The sequence below is a fragment of the Miniopterus schreibersii genome (assembly GCF_964146895.1).
Source record: "Miniopterus schreibersii genome assembly, chromosome: 3".
Taxonomy (NCBI): Eukaryota; Metazoa; Chordata; class Mammalia; order Chiroptera; family Miniopteridae; genus Miniopterus; species Miniopterus schreibersii.
Window position 1 is genome coordinate 66,942,778 of NC_138103.1, and position 22,561 is coordinate 66,965,338.

At 44.0% G+C, this 22,561-nt stretch overlaps 1 protein-coding gene across 1 annotated transcript in view; it reads right to left on the bottom strand.

Moving 5' to 3' along the window:
• The window catches only part of SV2C (synaptic vesicle glycoprotein 2C), a 141,733-nt gene that overhangs the window by 57,365 nt on the left and 61,807 nt on the right, over positions 1-22,561 (bottom strand). The window contains exon 4 of the mRNA XM_081131708.1: positions 11,731-11,882. Coding sequence (XP_080987834.1) covers positions 11,731-11,882 — 152 coding nt within the window. The remainder of the gene's footprint in view (positions 1-11,730; positions 11,883-22,561) is intronic.

The window sequence follows — 22,561 nt, forward strand, 5'->3', positions numbered from 1 at the left end:
ACTTCCTGCAAGGAGCAGTTGGTCTTTGTCCATTTCACTACCTTTCTACCTATTCCTAACTGTCCATCGGAAGGAAGGAAGGAAGGAAGGAAGGAAGGAAGGAAGGAAGGAAGGAAGGAAGGAAGGAAGGGAGGGAGGGAGGGAGGGAGGGAGGGAGGGACTGGAAAGCTGGGAGCAAACCTCATCTGTCCAGAGGAGATCCGCAGGCTCTGAAGCAACAAATGGCACTGCAGAGTCAGATGGGGTGGGAAGAGCACTGAGCAGATGAACTGCCTCCTCCCACCAGGATGGGATCCTTAGCCTGGCAGACAGAGGGGGTGAGGGTGGAAAGGGCAGGTGTCAATGGAGTTTTCTTTTTCAGCCAGTTTCTACAAATGTTGGTTCTGCTCTCCTGCTCTCCTGGCTTGGCCATTTGGAGGATCCATCCTGGAGGCAGAGGAGGAGAGGGAAGGGGAGGAGGGGGAGGGGAAGTAAAGCATTGCCCCTGAATTTGGAGAGTCTCTGATGGAAAGCTGGGCATGAGCCAGAGGGGGTACAAGGGGCTTCTGGGTGTCACACCAGTAGAATGGGAAACAGTTCAGTGAAGCTACTAAGTGTGGTGTCAGGCAGGCTGCGTGCTGAATCCCAGCTCCTCCACTTTACTAGCTGGGCAAGTCACTTAACTTCGCTGGGTCTCAGTTTCCTCACCTGTAAAATGTAGATATAATAGCACTTCTTCATGGGATAGTTGTAAAAATTAAAGAGTTAACATGTGTTCACTTCTCAGAACAGTGTATGGTACATGATAAATGCTCCTTAAATGCTACTAAAGAGAATGACTGACAGCAAATCTTTTGCCCAGGTTATTGGGGGTGTCTCCCCCCTGCTCCCACCACAAAGTGTCCCCCATCCCCCTTGGGAGAGCAACCTCGGCCTCAAACATAAAACCACAGAAGTCTGGAGGGCACACTGATCATTTTCTTGCCTTTCTAGCTGCTCAGTTCTGGAGTTTTCCATCCCCCCAGCCTCCCGAGAGTCCTCCTGGAGTGCAGCCCTGCTCGGCATGACAGTCAACTTTCTGATTTTCCAAAGCCTCCACTGTGAGGTTCCTCCGCTCAGCCACAAACTCTCAGGTCGCCGTGGCAGCTTCTGCCCGGCCACCCTTCAATTGTGTTTCGGTGCTCTTCAGACCGTTACCCCGCAGACAGGCTTTTCTCCGAGAAGGGCCCAAGTGGATCTGATTTGGCTGGAACTGATTCCTAACAGCAGGGAAAGTCTCCGGATGGTGCAGAGCCTAATGGGCGCCTGACACTTTATAAATAAATGCAACAGTCTGGCTCCCCCCAGCGCCGCAAAGGCCACTGATACAATGCGTTCTTGAAATGTGAGTCCCTGGCCAGGAAAAGAAAAGCAGGAAAGGAGAAAGAAAGAAAAACCCAGAATCTTGAGCACCCCCATCAGTTAGGATAATCAGTAGTTCAGCGGTGGAAAATCTCAGGCAATGGACGAGCTGCTTCTAGTTCTGCTGTTCCAAGCAGCAGCTCCGACGGAGGTCTGAGCCAAGCGCGCGTGACTACACAACAGCACCCCCCTCCAGACTCAGCCACCTCCGCCATCCAGACAGGAACTCGTCCTAAAACTGCTGATTCACAAAGGGAAAAAAGCCTCACGGTACAAGCTTATTTAGTGAAACTAAGTAGAACCCGGATTGGATGTGTGGAGGGCTCTAACATCCCCGGCAGGTCATTTATCACGTGGCTCGGGACTCAGTTCAACAAAACCCTCCTTGTGGGCTGTCTGGTCAGGCATGTTTGGTACCGCAAAGGTTGTAAAGATGACTAAGATTTGACCTCTGGCTTCAGAGAGTCCAGAAACTGCTCAGAGCTTATTTTTCACTGACGCTATAAAGAAAATTCTAAAAATTCTGGCCCCAAAATAAGGCAGAGGTGTGCACCAAACCCAAGAAGGGTGTGAGAGGACCCCAGCAAAACTCTTGCTCTCTCTGCTCCTGGGACTCTTCCCCTGGAGCCCCAGCTCCACTCCCTTTGGTTTAAGGGGACAGTTGTCCCACAGGTTCCTGATGACCAGGAGTCCCACCTACCTTTCTCCTAACTGTGAAATCTTCCTCCCATTCAGACTCCCAGAGAGGCACCATCCAACATCAACACAAGCTGGTCCCCCTCTTCCCCCTCCAGGTCAGCTCAGTTCTTTCTGTCTTAAACTTGGCAGCTCCTGGGCCAACTTTGGCACCTGGCTTACAAGTGTGTTCTGTTAGGTTGATATAGTGTTTTGGAAACTTTTTTGAAAAAAATCAGGATTATGATAGAGTCACTAAGGAAAACAGTTTAGCAGTTTCTCATCAACATCAACATACACAGTTACCAAACAATGCAGCCACCCCCCTCCTAGGTATTTACCCAAGAGAAATGAAATCCCAAATGTATATAAAAGTATTACTCATGATAGCCCAGACTGTAAACAACCAAAAGTCCATCAACCCTTGAATGGATCGACAGATGGGTCCATCCATACAGTGGAATACTACTCAGCAACAAAAAGGCACCAACCACTGAAATGCCCAACCACATGGAGGACTCTCACAGGCATTATGCCAAATCAGAGTCTAGGCACAAATATTACATATGGTATGATTCCATTTACATGACATTTTAGAAAAGACAAAAAGCATATCAGGGATGGTGTTAGGAATCCACTGCAAAGGGGCACAAGGAAACTTTCTAGGGATGGAACTGTTCTATATCTTGATTGAGGTGGTAGCTGCACAGTTGTATACCTTTGTCAAATCTCATCACTTAAAAGTGACAAATTTATTGCATGCTGTATTCATTTCCTACTGCTCTGTAACAAATTAGTGCATACTTAGTGGCTTAAAAACCACACAAATTTACTATCTTACAATTTTGGAGGTCAGAAGTCCAAAATCTCACTGCACTATGAGCAAGATGTCAGCAAGATAATTTGCTTCCTAACCTTTCCCAGCTTCTCAGGGCTGCCCACAGTCCTTGGCTCATGGCCCCTTCCTCCATCGTTAAAGCCAGCAACATCAAGCTGGATCTTGCCCATGCTGACACTTCTCTGGTTTTCTCTTCCTGCTCTATCTTCTGCTTCTTAGGAGCCCTGTGATTACATTGATCCCACCAGATAATCCAGGATAATCTCCCTATTTTAAGGTCAGTTGAGTAGCAACCTTAATTCTACCTGCAACCTTAATTTCCCTCTGCATGTAACCTTATCTATTCAAAGGTTTTGGGGTTTAGAATGTGGACATCTTTGTGGGGAGTCATTAATCTGCCTACTGCATCTGTAAATTATATCTCTATAAGGATAAATTTAAAAATTATTAGATTAAAAATTAGAGAGACTTTGTATAAATATCCAGAATTCTGCCTTCTCTTGGTAAATCACATCTGGCCACCCTGGGCTTCAATAGCTGCATGGCTAAATCTGCTGCAGCTTAGTAGCTGGCGCCTACTAGAGAGGGCATGGACCGTCTCATCGACTTCGTTCCCTTTCTTGCCAGCTTCATTCACTCCCATCACCTGCTTGGTCACTAAGATATTTCAGTTGGCCATCTCAGTCTTCAACTGTTAAGTCAACTGAAAACAAGACTCTTCTGACTCTTCACAACTCACCTCCCCTTTTGCCCCACTTCTCCCCAGCTCCCCACGTAACCTGTTAGACTAATGTGTTGCCTCCATCTAACACATACCACTATTTGTATGTGATGGAGCACAGTGGAGTTCAGAGTGGCCCAGCAAGACTGAACTCCCAAATCTACCACAGTACTTGAGAGCACTTTGAGCCCAAAGACCCACACAGGGACATGAGGAGCAAAGCCTAGGGTCAGGGCACCTCACTGTTACCCACGACAGGGGTTTCCATTCTCTCACCTTAGCTGAGGAGCATCTCTGGCTTCCAGATGGGGCCAGACAGAGGAGATGCCCCCAAATGTTCACCACACCCTAAGTGCAGTGTTGCACCTGATCAAGTAATTTAAATGAAGACTTAGTCTCAGCCTAATGGGGGCAAAGTCCTAGATCTGTTTCTTTGTAGGATAATTTAAGTTTACATATAAACAATATATTTGTTCCATGACCCTCAACATATTTCCTAACCCTTGCCAGTCATCTCATTAAGATATGCTTCAAATTGTTGAGAAGACTGGGCAAGGAAATGGCTGAAAGAGCTCATCTTTCTCTAGTACCACTGGATTAAACAAGCAGCAAGAGCACTTTCTTGTTAGAAGGAGAGTTCATTGGGTTAATATCTACAGTAACCATCCCACCCTGCTCTAGCCCACATTGTTTTCTTTTGCCATATTTCACCTCCTTTAATTTTGCCAGACTTAGAGCCTGACCATTGCCATTACCCACTTATAGAGTTCGCAGGCTCACTGTTTTCCAACCTCTTTGCAAGTGTCCTGTCCAAGCCTCATACTGCTTTTTGTCTTGTACATTCCAGGCTGAAGAGCTTGCTGGGGGTTAAGCTTGAGACAGAGGAATAAGTGAACAATGCAATTCAATGTGTCCTCAGGTGGAATCATACTCCAACTCTACGAAAAGATCAGGCACTTCCTAAAAAAGAAGCACCTTTCAAACTTGAGAAGGATGCCTTTAGGAATTACTTAGTTGCATATTTAGATGTCCTTCATCATGCTTTCAACCTCAAACTCCATCCCTTTAACCACCTAAAGCTCTATTCTAAGCATTAATTGTGCATCTTATGGAAGTAGTTACATAGATATCCTCGGTGTGGTCCAGTTGTGCTGAATGGCCACATTTGCTATGATGTCACACCCTGGGTGTTTAACTGGGATTGCCTTGAGACATTCTAAAAGCAACAGAGCAAGTCTAAGTTTGTTTTTGACAGAGACAGTTGCACAAAATATGCCCATAAAAGAACAGGAACTTCCAGGTCATTTGGCACCAAAGCCTCTGCTGGTAGGGTATGTAAAAATTAAAGTATGGCTTACTCCTTACAAAGAAAAGACTATTGTACTCATAAAAAACAGATGGGCAGGTCTACAACTTTTCACCTTAACAATCCGGGCAAGTGAAGAAAGTATTGCTTCTGGGACCCCACTGTGCATATGGAAGAAAAGTGATGTCCAGGTATGTAGCGTGTACCTGTAGCCTTCTCTACCAACCTTCCCACAAAACTAAATATCTCTTGCCCTTTAAGCCACTTCAGTATTATTGATGGGAATCTGGTGAATGATCATATGCTCAAACAAGGAACACTAACAGCTGACGATTTTTATGTCCCTTTAGGTGAAAGTTAATTTAGAAGCTCTGCAGTTAGTTATTAAGACTTGGTAATGCTGCTAATTGTAAGCCTTGGATAAAGGATCTAATAAGGTTAATGATGAATTCAGCCCAGCAAGGGTATTTTCAGAATAGTTATTTTCAAAGAAAGACACCCAGACATGGATTTTGTCTAGTTCAGAACACAGAAATGTTCAGAGAAATGAGATAGGGAGTTCACATGGAACCCCAAGGATATCATAAGGTCTTATTTAAGAGAGAAAGAAGATCAGTGTTTCAGAATTAGGTTTGCAGTAGATATCTAACATGAAAACCAGAAAAAGTTAATAACTTCCAATGCTTTCAAAGGGCGGGATGGGTGGCAGGGGTGATTCTGGTGACCGAAGGGCCTTCTGTTTGCTAAGATCACAAAGGATAGTGCCACAGACTGAACTGTATCTTCCCAAAATTTGTATGCTAAAGCTGGAACCTCCACAGGGACTGTGTTAGGAAGCAATTAAGGTTAAGTGAGGTTAGCAGGGTGGGCCCTAATCAGATATAGAACAGGAAGTGGTCCCTTCTCGACCTTCTCTGTGTCTCTCTCTCCCTCTCTCTGCCCTGTGAGGACACAGCAAGAAGATGGCCAGGTGGAGAGCACTTAATCAGAAACCAAATCGACTGGCAACTCAATCTTGGTCTTCCCAGCCTTGAGAACTGTGACAAAATACAGTTCTGTTGTTTAAGCCATCCAGTTGGTGGTATTTTGTTATGGCATGCCAAGCAGACTAGTACAGGTGGGGTATGTGAGTTTGGAGCCAGATGAGGCAGAGCTGAATTTCTCTGCATTCTTATGCAGGACAGCCGGGTGGGCAATGCTCTTAGATTCCTGGAGGAAGGAGGTGCCAGTGAAGTCACATGCTGGGAGGGAGGGGCGTGGGGGGAGAAGACCTAATGTAGCATTTGAAGGAAACACAGATTTATGAAGTTGTGGGTCATAAGGCGTGTGATGTAAAAATCGCTTGTCTCTTCAGAGACAAGACACTCACTAAACAGGTCATTAAAATGGCTCCAAACAACCCTCTGTGCTGCTCCTTGAGAAAGTTTTTAGCTTTGTCATGTCTGGAGAACATTTTGAAGAAATGAGGATCAGAAGACTGGCTGACATTTCTCACCTCCCGTTTTCTGTGTCACTTTGGGAAATGAGAAATTTCCCATGCAACAGGTTCTCCATCTGAAAAATGGGAACACCACGTGCTGCTGCTTTTGCTCCCCAGACTGGCAGAGTAAGTGTGACGCCACACGTAAAAATGCCCTTCAGAAAAGTATTCGTCATTTCCACCCTACTTTAATTTTGGAATAATTCTAGAATCACAGAAAGTTGCAAAGATAGTATAGAGAGATCCCATGTACCTTTTATCCAGTTTCCTGAAATGGTTAGAAACGGCTGGATCTTACATAACTGTAGTACAATGTCGAAAGTAGGAAGCGACGTTAGTACAATGTGTGCGTAGAGTTGGGTGCCATTTTACACACTTGTGGGTTTATGTAACCACATCTGCAACCAAGAGACTATTCTCCCTGCAGGGGCTACCCCATGTAGTCATACCTGCTCCCCATCTCATCACCACCCCTAACCGCTGCCAAATGGTACTTTGCTCCTCGCTATGGGTGGAGGGAGGGCTGGGTTGGGTTCTGGCTCTGGGTGCCACCAGCGTGGCCCTGTGAGGTCTGTGGTGGAGGTGGGGCCAGATGGACGCCCCGAGGCTGCTCCTGGCCTGAGTTCACCCCGAGCTGTGGGCTTTAGGAGCTGAGGCACTTTCCCACTGAACCGAAACCCTTCCCACTTAGCTAATGGAATGTCCTTGTCGCAAACTCTCTGCATCCCTGCAGGGAGAGCACCTCATCTGATTCACACGCGAATTTAAAAGAGAAAATGACAACAGAGGGTTTAATGGAGTGGACAGCACTGCCACGGGCAGCACGGAGCCTGCAGCCAAGGGGGAAAGTGCCTGTGATTCAGCGCCCGTCCCATTTCCCCTTTAAGGCGCTGGGGCTTCCAGTAAATGCCGAGGTGTCCTGATTACTAGGGGTGGGGGGTGGGGGGTGGGGGGAGGAAGGCTGAAGGATCTGTTCTCACACACAGTGCTTGCTCTTTTGTGAATGGCTGTCTGACCCCCACTGTGGGTCAGATGTCATGGGCTTGAGAATAGGTACGGGGTCAAGAAGAGCCACATGCTAACCCCTGGTCTCAGCTGCTGCAGGCACCTGATTTCTGAGGCAAGGGCGTTTCCTCTGGGTGGGCCGTTCTCCCGCCTCCCTTGCTTTATGGGGACTGCTCTTTGCCACAGGGGGAGAAACAGCTCAGGAGCTCCCGAATGGATGGAGCTGGTCACAGGGCCTGGCATGATGACACCCAAGCTCTCTGCCTCCTGAGGTCCTGTCAGAGCAGGTGAGGTAGTTTATGCTGGGAACCTTCAGATGTTGGTGGCCATCCATCTCCAGCAGAACTTTCAGCCCCGGGTGGTGACGTGAAGGTAAAGCCCCATCATGCTGCTTCAGACACTTGGCCTCCACAGGCCAGGTGGACCCCACCGTCCACCAGGAATCCCGGGCACAGCCCACGTCTTATTTCACCAGCCCTTTCTGGTGGTGTGTCTGACTGCAGAAGAACCCTTCCAGATTTCCGTCCAGCATCTTTTGCGATCAGCTGAAGGTCTACTTTGCATCAGAAGTTTGCCTGGAGCCAAAATTGAAGCCTCATATCATCAGGCTCAAGGCTTTGTGCACGGACCACTTCGCAATAAATGCAGACGGCAACACCCAGAAACAAGGAAGAGCACGTTCGCCTCTCACGACTACGTATTTGTCATTTTAAATACTTGCCATGTGGATGCCAATTATTGACTCCTTCCCTCAAGAGCAAATCCTATTACCAACATAAGAGGGGCCAAGACCTGACCCTCAGTTGTTTTACACCTGCAGAATTTCAGAGGGAAATAGAAAGATTTCATTCTTTCAGAGGCTGCCAGGCAAGTGGATGGACTTTAAACCCCTTGTCTATTTTAAGTAAAGTAAAAAGATGTGTCATGGAAAAGAAGAGACATCTGAATGTCAAAGTTACTTTTAAAGTGCAATTCCAAACCTGATGGGTGGAAAAACCCTGTAGCCTGGATGAAACTAACAATACAGAAACTCCAGTGCGACTGACCGGGTCGACCCTGCAAGCAGGCTGCTCCGCTCTTTGCTCCCATTCACAGCCCTCCCTCTATGCACATGATGAAGACCCCGGGCCTTCTGAGATCACCCACTGGGAGAGGCAGGGAACTGAAGAATCGCAAACCAGGCTCATGGGAGAACCACCTGGGGGTCTCACCTCAAAAACTATCCCCAGCTTGGGTGTTTTCAGGGGGTGGCAGAAGTGGTAAACATTTATTAAAAAGTGTTATGGAAAAACAGAAACAAACTCATAGATACACAGAACTGATGGTTGCCAGATGGGAGGGGGCGGGATGGCTGGGTGAAAAGGGGAAAGGGATTGAGATGTACAAGTTTGTAGCTGCAGAATAACCATGGGATATAAAGTACAGCACAGGTAATGTAGTCAATAGTATTGTAATAACTGTGTATGGTGCCAGGTGGATACTAGACTTATCAGGAGGATAACTTCATAAGTCATATAAATGTCTAGCCACTATGCTGTAAACCTGAAACTAATATAATATTGAATGTCAACTGTAATTTAAAGGATTAGTTAAAAAATAAATAAATAGAAGCATATCTGGAAAAAAATCTTAGCTTTACCACTAAAAAAGTTTTCATGAAAAGGTGTAACATCCATGTAGCGATGTGCACAAACCTTCAGCACCCACCTTGGTGAGATTTTATAAATGAATACCTCTGACTCCCTCCCCCCACCAGGTTATAGAACATCATCACCCCCAGAGGCCTCAGCACAGGATTTTAAAACTTAAATTATTTTGAAAAATTAAAACTCTTCGTGTCGTAAGAGCATTAACAATGAAATCAGCATGAGTTTACAAAAATCTCCCCTGTTGATGCTGACATACATACAGGATTAATTGCAATAATCTGCTGTTTTTGCCACACTTCTGGCCATAGAAAGCCTTCTAAAAAGCACGGGCATAGGGTTTTAATATTCTGTTGTGGATTTCTTAACCAGGGCATTATTTCTCAAGGTTCCTTCAACACAGAAATTAATGGGAGCCTCGGATGCATTTAATGTTATTGTACTGTGATTGTTTTCGTAGCTTTTCATGCATTGTTTATGGTCCATAAGCTCCCCTTTTTCCAGTTATATATGGATGAAGCAGCCATTTGCTATAAACAAGAATATCTTATGAGTGCTTGAGGAGTGGAGATCAGGCTAAATTTTTGAGGGTCAGCCACTGACTGACAGTTGGCAAGGCCAGAGCCAAAATCTGGAGCCGCCCACAGTTCGAGGGCAGGGATGTGTAAAAGGCAGAAGCCTGAGGAACAAAGGCCTAGTGAGAAAAAAACCAAAAAACTAAAACAAGAGCAGCCATGCTCAGGCCTGGTGGAAATACGCAGGCTGCAAAAGCCAGTCTGAGTTATGAGCTCAGGAAGGCCAGCAGGAGAAATTCTGATATATGATGGGATGGGAAGACGAGGGAGGAGACAGCAATAAGCCCAGGAGCCCAGCTGCTCCAGAGAATAGTGTGGCCAGAGTCAAGGAGCTGTGCTGTTGGCAGAGGCTGAGACACAGGACAGGCTGGCCTCAGAAGGAATCCATGCCAGGAGGTGCCCTGTGTGAGTACCTGGCAGAGATGGCCAGTGGGCTACAACCGCGTCCGCCTGAGCGACATACCTTATTTTAATTTGCACAAAGGCTGCATATGGACTAGCAGTGGCTCTGGGAACAATGCTGGGTACAGCTGCACTCTGCTCAGGCTCTACATCTCCTTTCTGGCTCCTTACACATAGTTGCTAAGAAGCAATTACTTACATGATAGCGCAGTGGCTTTTCCATTTGAGACACCAGTGGAGTGGGGCGGGAGTCAGATGCAGCCCTGCAGAGGGAGGCTCTGAGGGTGGCTGAGGTCCTCAGGTCCCAGATGAAGGAGGAGAAGCTCCTTAAATTCCTCAGGAGGTGGCAGAAGACGAGCTTTGTGATGAATATGGGTAACTGCCAGTATGAGGGCATCTCTGGCCCAGAGTGAACAGTCTAAAAAAGGTAAGCCAGGCCCTTGAGCTTGGTGCCCTACACTCAAATGTTTGGCAAAGAAAAGTTCTCTTCGGGCCAAGTAACCAATTCCTTATGTATTGTTCTTGTTGTTGTTAAACACAATTTTGTTTTGTACGTAACATTTTAGGTTTATTAAAAGAAAAGGTGGGACAACATGAATTTTAGAACTCGGAATGGTAAAATAAAAGACGCTGCATCCGAATACTGACTTCTGTCTTGTCTTGATTTTAGCAAGGAGCTGAATTCACTTAAGGTTGTTCCCTAACAGAACTATGCTTTATAATGAAAAGTTCCTCTGTTCTAAAAATAATAAATAAAATTTTAAAAGGTGAAAAAACAGAAAATGAGCCAAGAATTATTTCTGAAATCTAATTTCAGATTGATTAGATTTTAGACAAAGAGTGAGTTTTTTCGTCACACATGGTTTTAATTTATATAGTATTCATATTTTGCAAACTCGAGCCTGTTTGTGCGTGTGTGCACTCATGTGCACACACACACACACACACACACACAAATATAACCAGAACGCCTCCCCTCTCCTTTCCTTATACATTAAATTCGATTCCTGGATTCTGTTTACTTCTCCCTGAATTGCTCTGTTTGTGGGTGAAGCAACTGGGAGCTTGTGGCTTCTGAGTGGGACAGTTCTGCTCAGAAACATGAAACCTTCAAGTATTCTGGGTGGCAGGAGCAGGAAGGACTTAGGAGAACTGAGGAGGGGTCTGTGGAGCAAGGACAGGAAAGTCACCTCTTATGTTCTGCAAATCGAACGGTCCACAAGACAGGACCCTACCTGCTGCCATCCCAGCTCTGAGCTGCTGGAAGAGGCAGGGCTGACACAGTCTGAGCTTTGGACTGGTCCCAGAGGGGATCAATAGAGGCACTTGTGTGCGCCTGGTGTATATTACAGTCACCAGACAATTGTAAGGGGGTCCTGTTGCCTTATATGCTGATTATACTCTGTGTATCCTCGTGGGTCCACCTGGGCAGGGACCCCAGAGCTGATAGCACATAGGAAACAAATGAAAGCAATGGCTCTAAAGACAGCAAAATGAGACAGTATTTCCATACACACCCCCTGGCAAGGTCTTACCTTATACAGACCTCTGCATGGGGGGAAAAGCCTAGACATCGCAACAGGGAGAAACATGGTGATGAGAGTGCTCTTCTCAAACCAGCATGTAGAAGAGAAAAAAGGTAGGAATGGAGGCGGGTTGAAAACAAGGTGACCGCCTGGCTGGTGGGAGGCCAGCCTCTTACCGTAGTGTGGGATGATGGCCCAGGCCATGGCGGAGGCGTAGATGCCGCCGATCATCCAGAACATGCAGAGCCAGCTCAGATGCTCGCCTCGCTTCTCTCGGGCCAGCACTTCCGCAAAGTAGGAGAACACGATGGGGATGGATCCTCCAATCCTGCCAAGAAGCACAGAGAACACGTGAAATCAGGGCCTGTACAGTCAGTGAAATGCAAAGGGCGGAAGCAAAGCAAGCTCTAACAGCACAGGCCCTCTCTGTCCAGCATATAGAATAATGGACACTTCCCATTATTTTATAACTCTAATATTATGATCTCTATGTGTAATATAGGCTTCCCATCCTTCTAAAACCTTGAACCTGCAATTAAGCTAGGTTACCAAAAGGGGGCAGTGGTGCCCTACTGGTGGTTTACAGATCTTACTAGCTTAAGAGTCACATGGGCTTTCAGCTCAGTGTTGAATGTTCTACATTTTTGTCAAAAATTACAATATTTGGTACAATCTAGTGAATATTTTAATAAATGCATTTTAAAAAGAGATACTAGTATGATATGTCCCACCCATGACTTGATGACTTTGGAAACAGCTTCAAACACTTCTGGGAGGCTGTCTCCAGCTATTCTTACTGCTCCCCTACAGCAGCTGCTCCCAATCAGGCTGATGTGTGGACAAACAGGGTTGTTTCCTAGCATGATTTTGGTCCCAATCCAGTAGATTCATTGCTGAGTGAGCACATGTGCAAGGGGCCCGGGTAGGATCAACTAAGAAGCTACTGGTGTAGATACCAACAGGATGAGGTACAATGTTTCTTTCCAGTCAGGGTAATTCTAAGAGATGCTGACTGAGTTCTGGAGAGAAGATATGATTGGTGACTTCTATTCTACTCAGGTTAAGGCTTCTGTAATGCGGGTCCGTTGAATAAAAATTTTGTTCATTCCAGGGAGATGAGCCATAGCTCTTATCATTCAAATAGGTCTTGACCCCCAAATTTTAATAACCACTGCCTCAGAAAGTAAGGTAATATGAGAAAACACTAAGATCTATCATTCCAAACAATATAGGCATTCTTAAATATTATTTAAAGACGTGACCAATGTAAGCAAGATGTAGAGATAACACCTAGTGATTTAGTTAAAAAAATATGCTGATTCCTTTATGTTCAGATTTTTGTAAGGTAAATTGATATTGACATCAAATCAATTTAATGTAAATTTGATGGCAAGGAGTAAAATATGTGTTTATCCATTTAACAGTAACTGATTTCTTTAGAGCCTTTGATATGATAAAGAAGTTCTGGTGGTGACCTTAGCAAATGGAATCTGGAGAAAGGCCGTATCTGAAGGAAACTGGATCTACTAAATGAACCACAGGATTTGTAATGTCACTGCCTCAACTGGTAGGTCAAAATACGGCGCCATGTCACGGGGGCGCCCTGCTTACAGTGACGTGGGCGTCCTGGGTACAGGCAGACTACTCGGGCCAATAGTTTTCGATCTGTGAGCTACAAAATTAACTTAGTAGCTGTTAAGCAGTATTTTAAAAATTAAATAAAGATATGAGTGCCACTCAAGTGATAATGATAAATATCATTTCACGAAACTTTTGTCTTCATTAGAAACCTATGTATAATGTGTCATGTACATATGTATAGGTGTGTACATACACAGGGTGTCCTCCAAAAACGTATACATGCTTTAACAGCTGATAGCTCAATTTTGAAAATAAAATGTATTTTAATAAACACCGCCTTTATAATTACTCAAAGCATGTGTATACATATTTGGGGGGAAATGCATAATGTATAATGAGTCCCAATGTGTTTCTTAATGAGAGCTGCTGTTCAAAGAGTTTAAAAATCACTAACTTTAAGCATCTATATCTGTTCCCTTGGGCTATGAATGTAGCAGTTGTACCTAAAATTTCTAGAAGTATGACTCCGCACGACTTCAGATGCAGCTCAATTTAGCGCCCTCACACCAGGGGTAGCCAGCCAGGTCCCAGTCCATCAACCAGACCCCCTAACAAGAAACAAATGTGTGTGGCACTGTCAGAGCTGGCTCTGGGCCATACCTCGTCAGGCACACACAATACTCTGTTGGCTCCTAAGGACCTCAAACCATGGGCAGCTAGCTGAATTGAAAAATTCAACAAAGTTTTGAATAGATTTTAAATGGTTTCATGACAACACACAATTTTAATGGGAAATAAAATGTCTGTGTCATAAATCATCGAACGTTACTCCCTTTTTTCACTTGATGTGACGCATCCGTTTCTCTGCCTCATAAAATCCCAGGTCCCTAATCTGTGGTCTCACTTCTCAATGCATAAAAAGAGTCCTAGTTTTTATTGACTTTTCACATCCTAATTAATGTTTTGTCAGGATTCTGAACATTTCATATGTAAGAGCAATAACTCACATTTTGTGAAGGCACAACTGCATGTCAAGATATGCCAGGCGGCGCTGAACCAAGAAAAATGTACCCAAGGGTGACTAAAAAGGCAAGAGGAAGACTGTAGACTCGCCTGTTTAGTTTTAAACAAATCACACTGCATAAAAGAGGATACCAACTTTTAAGGGCATATAAGCAATCCAGCTGGCTTTGATTCAATGCCTCTTTTTTAAGGTGATTATTTTTGCATGGATGTCTCTCAATGTTTATACAACAGGCAGCAAGGATAAATGAACCTAAAGAATGAGAGAGGGAGTCTATTTAAATCCTTCGCAAAGTTCTTCACATTCAGAGGCCTATACAGCCCCCAAGCATTCACATTTCTGACTGTGGGCTGACCATTTGCTTTGGGGAAAACACTGCTCCTCATCTTACTGTGATGTCCTTTAAGGGAGAAAAAACAACACAGTGTGCTGTGGTGTTAACTGTTACTAGTATTTCCATATCCATCAGAATGCTTATATGTTGTTTACATCATTTATGTTTACAAAGATGAAGCAATCAGGTCCGGGTGCTTAATAAGGAATTCTTCTCAGGACTGGATATTAAGTCTATTTTATTAGCTGTCAAAAGGGTCAAATCTTAATCATCCTTAGTAATAGGAGGCACAGAGCAAATAATGAAAATCCACACTCTATATGGGTGGATTCAAAATAACTGGATTGACCCAAATGAAATAGAACATTGATATCTGGAATTTCAGAGCAGGAATTATTCCCTAACAATATTAATTTTAGGTTTGTACAACTTTAATTATAGGAATATAAAGAAACTAACTAAACAAAACTGTATTAAAATACATTCCTAGAATGAGCTGGGAGCCCTCTCCCAGCCCATTCTACACATGAGCATGTGCACAGACACACACAGTCCCTGGAAAGGTCTGTATTTGACTCAACACTAAGCATCTGGTGAGTACCATGAAACACTTCAACACTTCTTTTCCTCCGTAACGTAAGACAAATTCATGAGCGGGATATTGCGTAAGGCAAAGGGTATAGCAGCTTTACAGACAGAATCTCTCCTCTGTTGGGAGGGTGAGCCACATAGGTTCAGTCAATTTAGTAGCAAGATGAAGGGGAATGCCCAGCATCACTGTCTGCACGAACCACGAACCCCGAGGAGAAACGGGGAAGCCTGACTGCCGTAAGACCCACCGACTCCAGGTCGGGGCAGCTCAGGGGTGGCCTGTGTTTGTCCCTGCCTCTCGTCATACTGACTTATGCTGGCTACTGAGATGGAGAGGGGTTCAGGTTTCTGCAACGGAAGAGGGAGGTTGCAGATAAAAAGAGTAATTGTACTTAACATGGCCTGAAGTGTGACATTTTAGGGGAGAAATTACGGGAAGCCTGATGACTTCCTGTCCTGAGGAGGGAGTCTACTGAGTAATTCGGCTGTGCTTTACTCTCCAGTGAGCACGTAACAAAGAATAGTTTCATCCTAACTCATTTCACCGTGTGACTGTCAAGAGTCCTCTGCCTCGCTCTTCCGCTCCCCACTTCCACTGGGAAATGGGGCTCTATGGGGGACCAGAATGAAGGAGGAAGTTGAAGAACTGCTGTAAAGTCACATGTTCATACAGATGATACACAGAGGTCAAAGTCCACCAAGAGCTGACTCCAGCAGCTTTTACTAAGACATATTATGGGTTTATAAGAATAGCAAGTGGTGTAGCCTGTGCCAGGAATCACGCTTACAAATAATTTGCATGAAAAATATCCTTTTAATCCTTACTCAGAATCATCAGAAAAGGAAGGAAGACACAAGCAAGTTGCATAGTAATTCAGAACCAATTAATTATGTTTTAAATTGGACACAGAAATAAAGAGTTCAAAGCAGCAGCCCCAAAGATGGGGTTTTCGGCAACTTCTTCTTCATGAAAGTTATCAGACTATCACAGAGGAGGTTGTTCAGAGGTTTAGATGAAAGAACACAGATCTAACGGCCTCTGAATGAGCTAGGTTTGCACAGAAAATGAGATTGCCATATTGATCAGAAGACACATGGTTATTGCCAGTAATCAAGATAGAAATAGGAGAACACTTACTAGTAATCGAACCACTCATCAAGTCAAGAATGGGAATCTGCTAGGCCCAGTGGCAGGGCTAAACTGCTGGGTGGTTTGGAGAGCTTTAGTCCTTCCTCCAATCTCCAAAGGCACAGTTTACAGAATAATATTCTTTGATATGGGCAGTTGCTATTTTTAATATTATATAAACTATGAATAGAATAATTGGTAGAAAACAACTACTTTAAAAATATTGAGATGTAAACAAATAATTTGGGCAAAAATTGTGTTTCAATCCAACCCTTAGTCCTTGTTTGCCATGAGATTGGTGCCCTGAGCCCCCAAACTTACAGAAGTCTAGCATCCACAGCAGCAGACCTGATGCTACTAGGGGAAAAGGTATAGCTATAAATCAGGATTCTAACGCTGCCCGGAAAAAAAAAATCTAGCTATTGAGAGAGCTGGAAGAATGCATTCATTCCCACAACACCTAAATGGTGTCATGAATACAGATGATCATTACGATGAACTGTAAGAAATGATGATAAAAGTATGCAGACTTTTCCAGACGGTGCATATCTACTCATCCATTCTTCTACTCGCCCTCCCACATACTCACCACTCACCCATCCATCTATCATCTCCCCATCCACCCCCTAACTCAGCCAAACGCTGGGCCAGGCACATCACCGGGTGCTGGTGGTACAGGTTTGCAGATAACAAGTTCCTGCCTTCAAGGAGCTCACAGTCTATTCTAACGAGTGCATGTGGCTAATTTTTCACAATTACACACTGAATCTAGAAGAACTTTTGCTCTGTTACTGCTCTCTTGAGACCAACGGCTCCTTTGCTAAAGGGTATACTGGGAAATAAAGTGTGTCCAAAGATCAATCTTATGTTGGAAATTCCCATAAAAGTCATTGTCTATGACAGTGCTTTCCAATAGAAATACCATGTGAACCACATATATTTTTTAATTTTCTAGAAAAGATATTAAAACGCAGCAAAAAAATCAGGTAAGTTAATTTTAACATACATTCATTTGATCCAATATATCCAAATATTATCATCTTGACATGTGATCAACATAAAAATTATTAATTAATGAAATATTTTGCATTCTCTTATATGTGCTAAGTTTTGAAATTAGCGCTCTATATTTTGCACTTACAGCTTATCTTAATTTGAACACATTTTAAGTGTTTGGCTGCTACATGTGGCCTGTTGGACAACAAAGGCCTAAGAAAACACTGACCCACTGTTTACAATTGGGTTTATGATTATTTTTTATTAAAGCTAGTTTAGTGGTTTCTCTCATCTTTCATATCAGGAGAGGTCTTTCCATTTTGATTCTCTAAATCAGAACTCTTCCTGAACTAGTCTGTTCAAAAACTTTTATTTTGTGCCTATCATGTATCGAACATTATGTCCTATGAAATCAGACATTTTTCATTGAATCTGACACAGTACAGCCTGGGGGTTATGAGCATGGGGTCTGGAGCAAGATGGCCTGGGTATGACTACACGATTTATTGTGTGACCTTGGACAGCTACTTAACCTCTCTGTGCCTCAATATTCTAATCTATAAAGTGAGTAGAATAAATAGTGTCTTCCTCCTAGGGTTACTGCCAAGGTTTAAATGAGGCAATATTTATAAAATGCTTATCACGGCATCTCTCACAGGGTAAGCACTATGTAGGTGTTTGATAAAACACACTTTAAAAGTTTTGAAAATTTTAAAATGGGTCTGTATTTTTTCAGTATGATAAGGAAGTCAACATATCTTAAGAGAAAGACTACTTTGAAGGGAAACCTAACAGTTTAGAATTAGACTAAAATGCAGAGGAGCTGGGTGGGGGTCTACTGAATGTATGGAAGTCAATCTATCTGTGCCTCAATTTTCTAATTTAAAAAAGGCATAATATTTTTGCATTACTAATTACTTAAAAATATTGTGGAAATAAATAAGATGCTACATATAGAAAACTTTGAAGAATTTCAGTTAATGGAGTTCATTTCTACAAAACAAAGGCATTCTGGTTACTATAACTTAATATTGCTAGCTAGTGGATGGACAGTGCAAAGAGCTATGAAGTGTGCATTTATGAGGCTCTGTACTCAGAGGGAGAAGTGACTGTCCACTCACTTATGATAGACAGACATACTGAAATTTCATCTTACTCTCTGTTGCTGTCATATTTTTCTCCCGACCTTCATTCTTAGCGGTGCCAGGCCCCCGTGAGCAGCTCCCAGCTCTGACATTGCCCAGTATCCGAAGCATCATCATTCCCATAATTGACAGTGACTGGAAGCAAATAATTTAATCCTGGGCAAATGAAAATGAATCAATGGTGTCAATTCCATTTCCCCTCTTCCTAATTTTCTGTAACAAAAGAGGAGAGGGAAACGTCTCTTCCCTGGAGTGAGGTTCACTTAGGAAAGTGAGAGACAGCTGAGTAATTGGTGATGCCCTATTCCTCTTTCCCGCAAAACAGAAAAATTACTCTTGGCACTGAATAAATATTGAACATCACACAGAACATGGCAGCTGGACATATTTATGTTACTGAGAAAATATACTCATGACTTGGTGTGGTAACCTAAGCAGAAAGCACATTTAGATGAAACGGTAAACCCAGATAGTCCTCAGGCTAAAACAACAGCTCCTTCCAGCCTGCTTTATATGCAGAAACAAAACATAACCTAGTGCTGCTAGTGATGCTTCAACAGTGAAATAAGATAAAGCAATCTATGGCATTTTCAATAAAGTCAACACAAAGGCATCTTAACCTTGGATTTAGGATGCACAGTTTACTTGTCCACAGAGTTACTAGTTCCAAAGGACTGAACTGCAACTCAAGTCCTAGCTGTGTGATTAATGGTTCCATTACTGGATGGTTTAGACTGGGACCCAGAAATTCTCTTCCTCCCTGAGATTCTCAGTGTGTGGAACCAGTGGACAGGTGCTGTACCAATGTGAAGATTCTGTCAGTTGTGATAGAATGGAACCTGGGAGATAACCACAGGATGGATTCAAGAACCCACTGAACCCACTTTGAGATGAACCTGAGCTAAAACTCCGTCAATCATCCGGCCTCCATAAGTCCCTACCCTGACTGGTGGACCACAGTGACATGTTAGGTCTCCTGGAAGGAGTTAGTGTCAGTTCAGAGCCAGTGCCTGGTAAGTAAGTCCTGAAAAGTCTGATTATTTTCTTTCCCCTCATGCACAGTTACCCTGGTAAAAGACTGTAGGTCGCTTGGAGAAGGCTCAGAGAAAGAACAACAGTATAAAGTTTCAGGAGTGTACCGGGATCCTTCCTCAAGGGCACCCAGTCTCCCTTTCACCCAAGGGGTTCTTCATCTGTAACCTCGCTCAAGTCTGGGAACTGATTGAGGGGCCATGACTCTGTTTTTATGATTCAAGTTAAACTTTTGTTCACTTGACCTAGAACTCTTCTGCTTATACAGATCAAGAAATAGTCAACTTCGTATCTATTTCACTTCTAGGAGCACCATCCACATAGGTCTGTGTGGTCAGACTATTCCAGCTGCTGCTTTGACTCCGACCTTTACAGCAACCACACACACCTTAGGAAATTAAGCTGTAAAGAGCAGACATACTTGTCTTGTCAGTGCCTACCCTCTTGGAACTCCCAGGCTGGTGGAGGGGGACACTAAACACATAAAAGCAAGTATTTTAAGGCATCGGTAAGTGCTATCAAGAAGACAAAAGAGCCCAGCTGGGCATGGCTCAGGGGTTGAGCATCGACCTAGGATCCAGTAGATCACGGTTCAATTCCCAGTCAGGGCACATGCCTGGGTTGCAAGCTCAATCCCCAGCATTGATGTTTCTATCAATCATTGATGTTTCTATCTCTCTCTCCCTCTCTCTTCCTCTCTCTGAAATCAATAAAGATACATTAAAAAAAAAAAAAAAGAAGAAGACAAAAGAGAACTCCTAGTGACTTTCTGTGGTGAAAAACACTGGGAGGTTGGTCTCAGGACGGCCTCGCTGAGGTCATAAGCACTGAGGGTCTAGGAGAAGAACCTTTAAAGCTAAAAGGATAGCAAGAGCTATGCTCCCGGGAAACGCGTAGAGCGTTGGAGGATCTGAGCACCAAAGACCCACAGAAAACTTCCCAACATTCTAGACCTCATTTCCTTGCCCACCTACTTTTCCTCAATTTACAAACCAGCTCAGGTGTGAATGGAGGGAGCTGCTTAACTAAGTAAGTATACCAAGATCTCATATTCAAGGTTTCCGGGGTGAAAGTCCTAAGTGTTTGGCTTAACTTTTAATGAAGTATGTTTAAATGAAAAGGCGATACAGCAACACTTCAGTTGCTTATGTACCGAGTTCATAAGCGATGGGAATCAAAAGGTCTAAATAGTGCAATGCTTTTCAAAATAAGAACAGCCTGCGTGTGGAAGTTGGTCTCATTCAGTCTTATCATTATTTTTCCCTTCTTCCCATGCCCCTGTCATCTCTGTTCTACACCAACTGTTCTCAGCAGGTGGAAGCGAGAGAGCTGTTAGTGTGTCTTCCTCTATGACCGGACTGAAAGCATGTTGGGGCCAGGGCTCCTCTATACCCGTGAAAGGTCCAGCGAGGTTTCAGGGGTAGAGCAGGTGCCAAAGTGTTTTTGTGAGGTGAAATGGAGTGGAATTGGAGAAAACAGAGACTTGGCTGAGACCACCCAGCAATTCAGAGACAGGGTGTCCAGATGAACTCTAGGGCTGCTGAGAGAAACCTAGTTGATGGCCAACAGATGAAAGGATAAAGAAGATGCGAGATATATATAACGGAATATTATGCAGCAGTAAAAAAGAATGAAATTGTGTCATTTGTGACGACATGGATAGATCTAGGGGGTATTATATTAAGGCAGAGAAAGACAACTACTATATGGTTTCACTTATGTGGAATCTAAAAAAAAGTACAAAAGAATCAAATGAACAAACAAAACAAAAACAGGCTCATAGAAATAGAGACCAAAGGGATGGTTACCAGAGGGAGAAGTTGAGGGGAATGGGTGAAAAGGGGAAGAGAAATACAGTCAATAATATTATGACAGATGATTACTAGAATTAGTGGGATGATCACACTATAAGGTATAGAAATGTTGAACCACTATATTGTACACCTGAAACTAATACAGGGTGGGGCAAAAGAAGGTTTACAATTGTGAGTACAGGAAACACAAAAGGAGGTTTACAGATGTGAGTACAAGAAACACAGTTTATTCTTGTATTGTTTTTTATTAATTATTGTATTATTTTCCATACAAACGACTATAAACCTACTTTTGCCCAACCCCGTATAACCAAAATAATATTGTATACCAACTATACTTTAAAAACTTATGAAAAAATCCTCTGTCATTGAGGTGGTCCATCACATGTCACATGTAGGTAACACGACCCATAAACTCAGCCAAGGAAGAAGAATAACTTTCTTCATTTTCTTTAACCTTATCTCTCAGGTCCCCTCGGCGGCCGATCTCACAAGACTCTGGGTGCTTTGCCACCTGGGCCCCAGGCGAGTAAGTCACGGGCTCCTCTCAGCCCTGCCCTCAGCCGAGGGAATCTCCGTCTCTTCTGGGGAGCAGGGAGGCTCCATGTTATTGCCCTGGCTTCTCCCAAGTCTTCTGCCTATGATTCCTTCTTTCTGTCTCCCTCATGGGCACGACTTGAAGTTTCAAAGCCAGAAAGAGGCCTCTTTTCCCCTCTCCCTGGGCTGTCACTCTGAGGCAATGAGTACAGGCAGCTTGGCTGAAGGCACGGATGAAGGACAAAGAGGACGGGAAGTGCCAGACCATGGGGAGCGACCCTAGACATTCCCCCCATGTCCTCCGCTACCACTTACTGTCAATACTCTGTCTCACCTGATCCTCACACTCCCTTTCAGAAGATGACTCAGACTGGAGAACCTGAGGCCCCACAGTGAAGGGCGGGGTAGATGGACTTAGACCGCTGGACTTCCAGTCCTGTGCCAACTGCGCAAAGGCACGGCGCACTTGCCTCTGGCATCACAATTCAGACAGCCTAGCTGAGTTAGCAATACATAGTCTGTGCTCTGCCAGGTAACTTGTGTTATTTAGAGGTCAGCAGCCCTGCGAGCTGAAGGATGATTTGTCTGCAACAGGGAAGAAGATGATGTCATGAATATACCCAAGCAGTCTCTGCTTTTGCACTGCCCTTGAATTGGCTTCTGGACAGTCCATTCGTTTTGAGTATTTTGCAGCCACCATAATGGCCCTTTTCTCTGCAGTTAACTGGGCTGACCACGTCACAATCCAGAGTGGCAATTAATATTGCCACATTAATTTGGCCACAGTCAGGTACTTTTGAGTCTGTGGATATGGTTGAAATTTC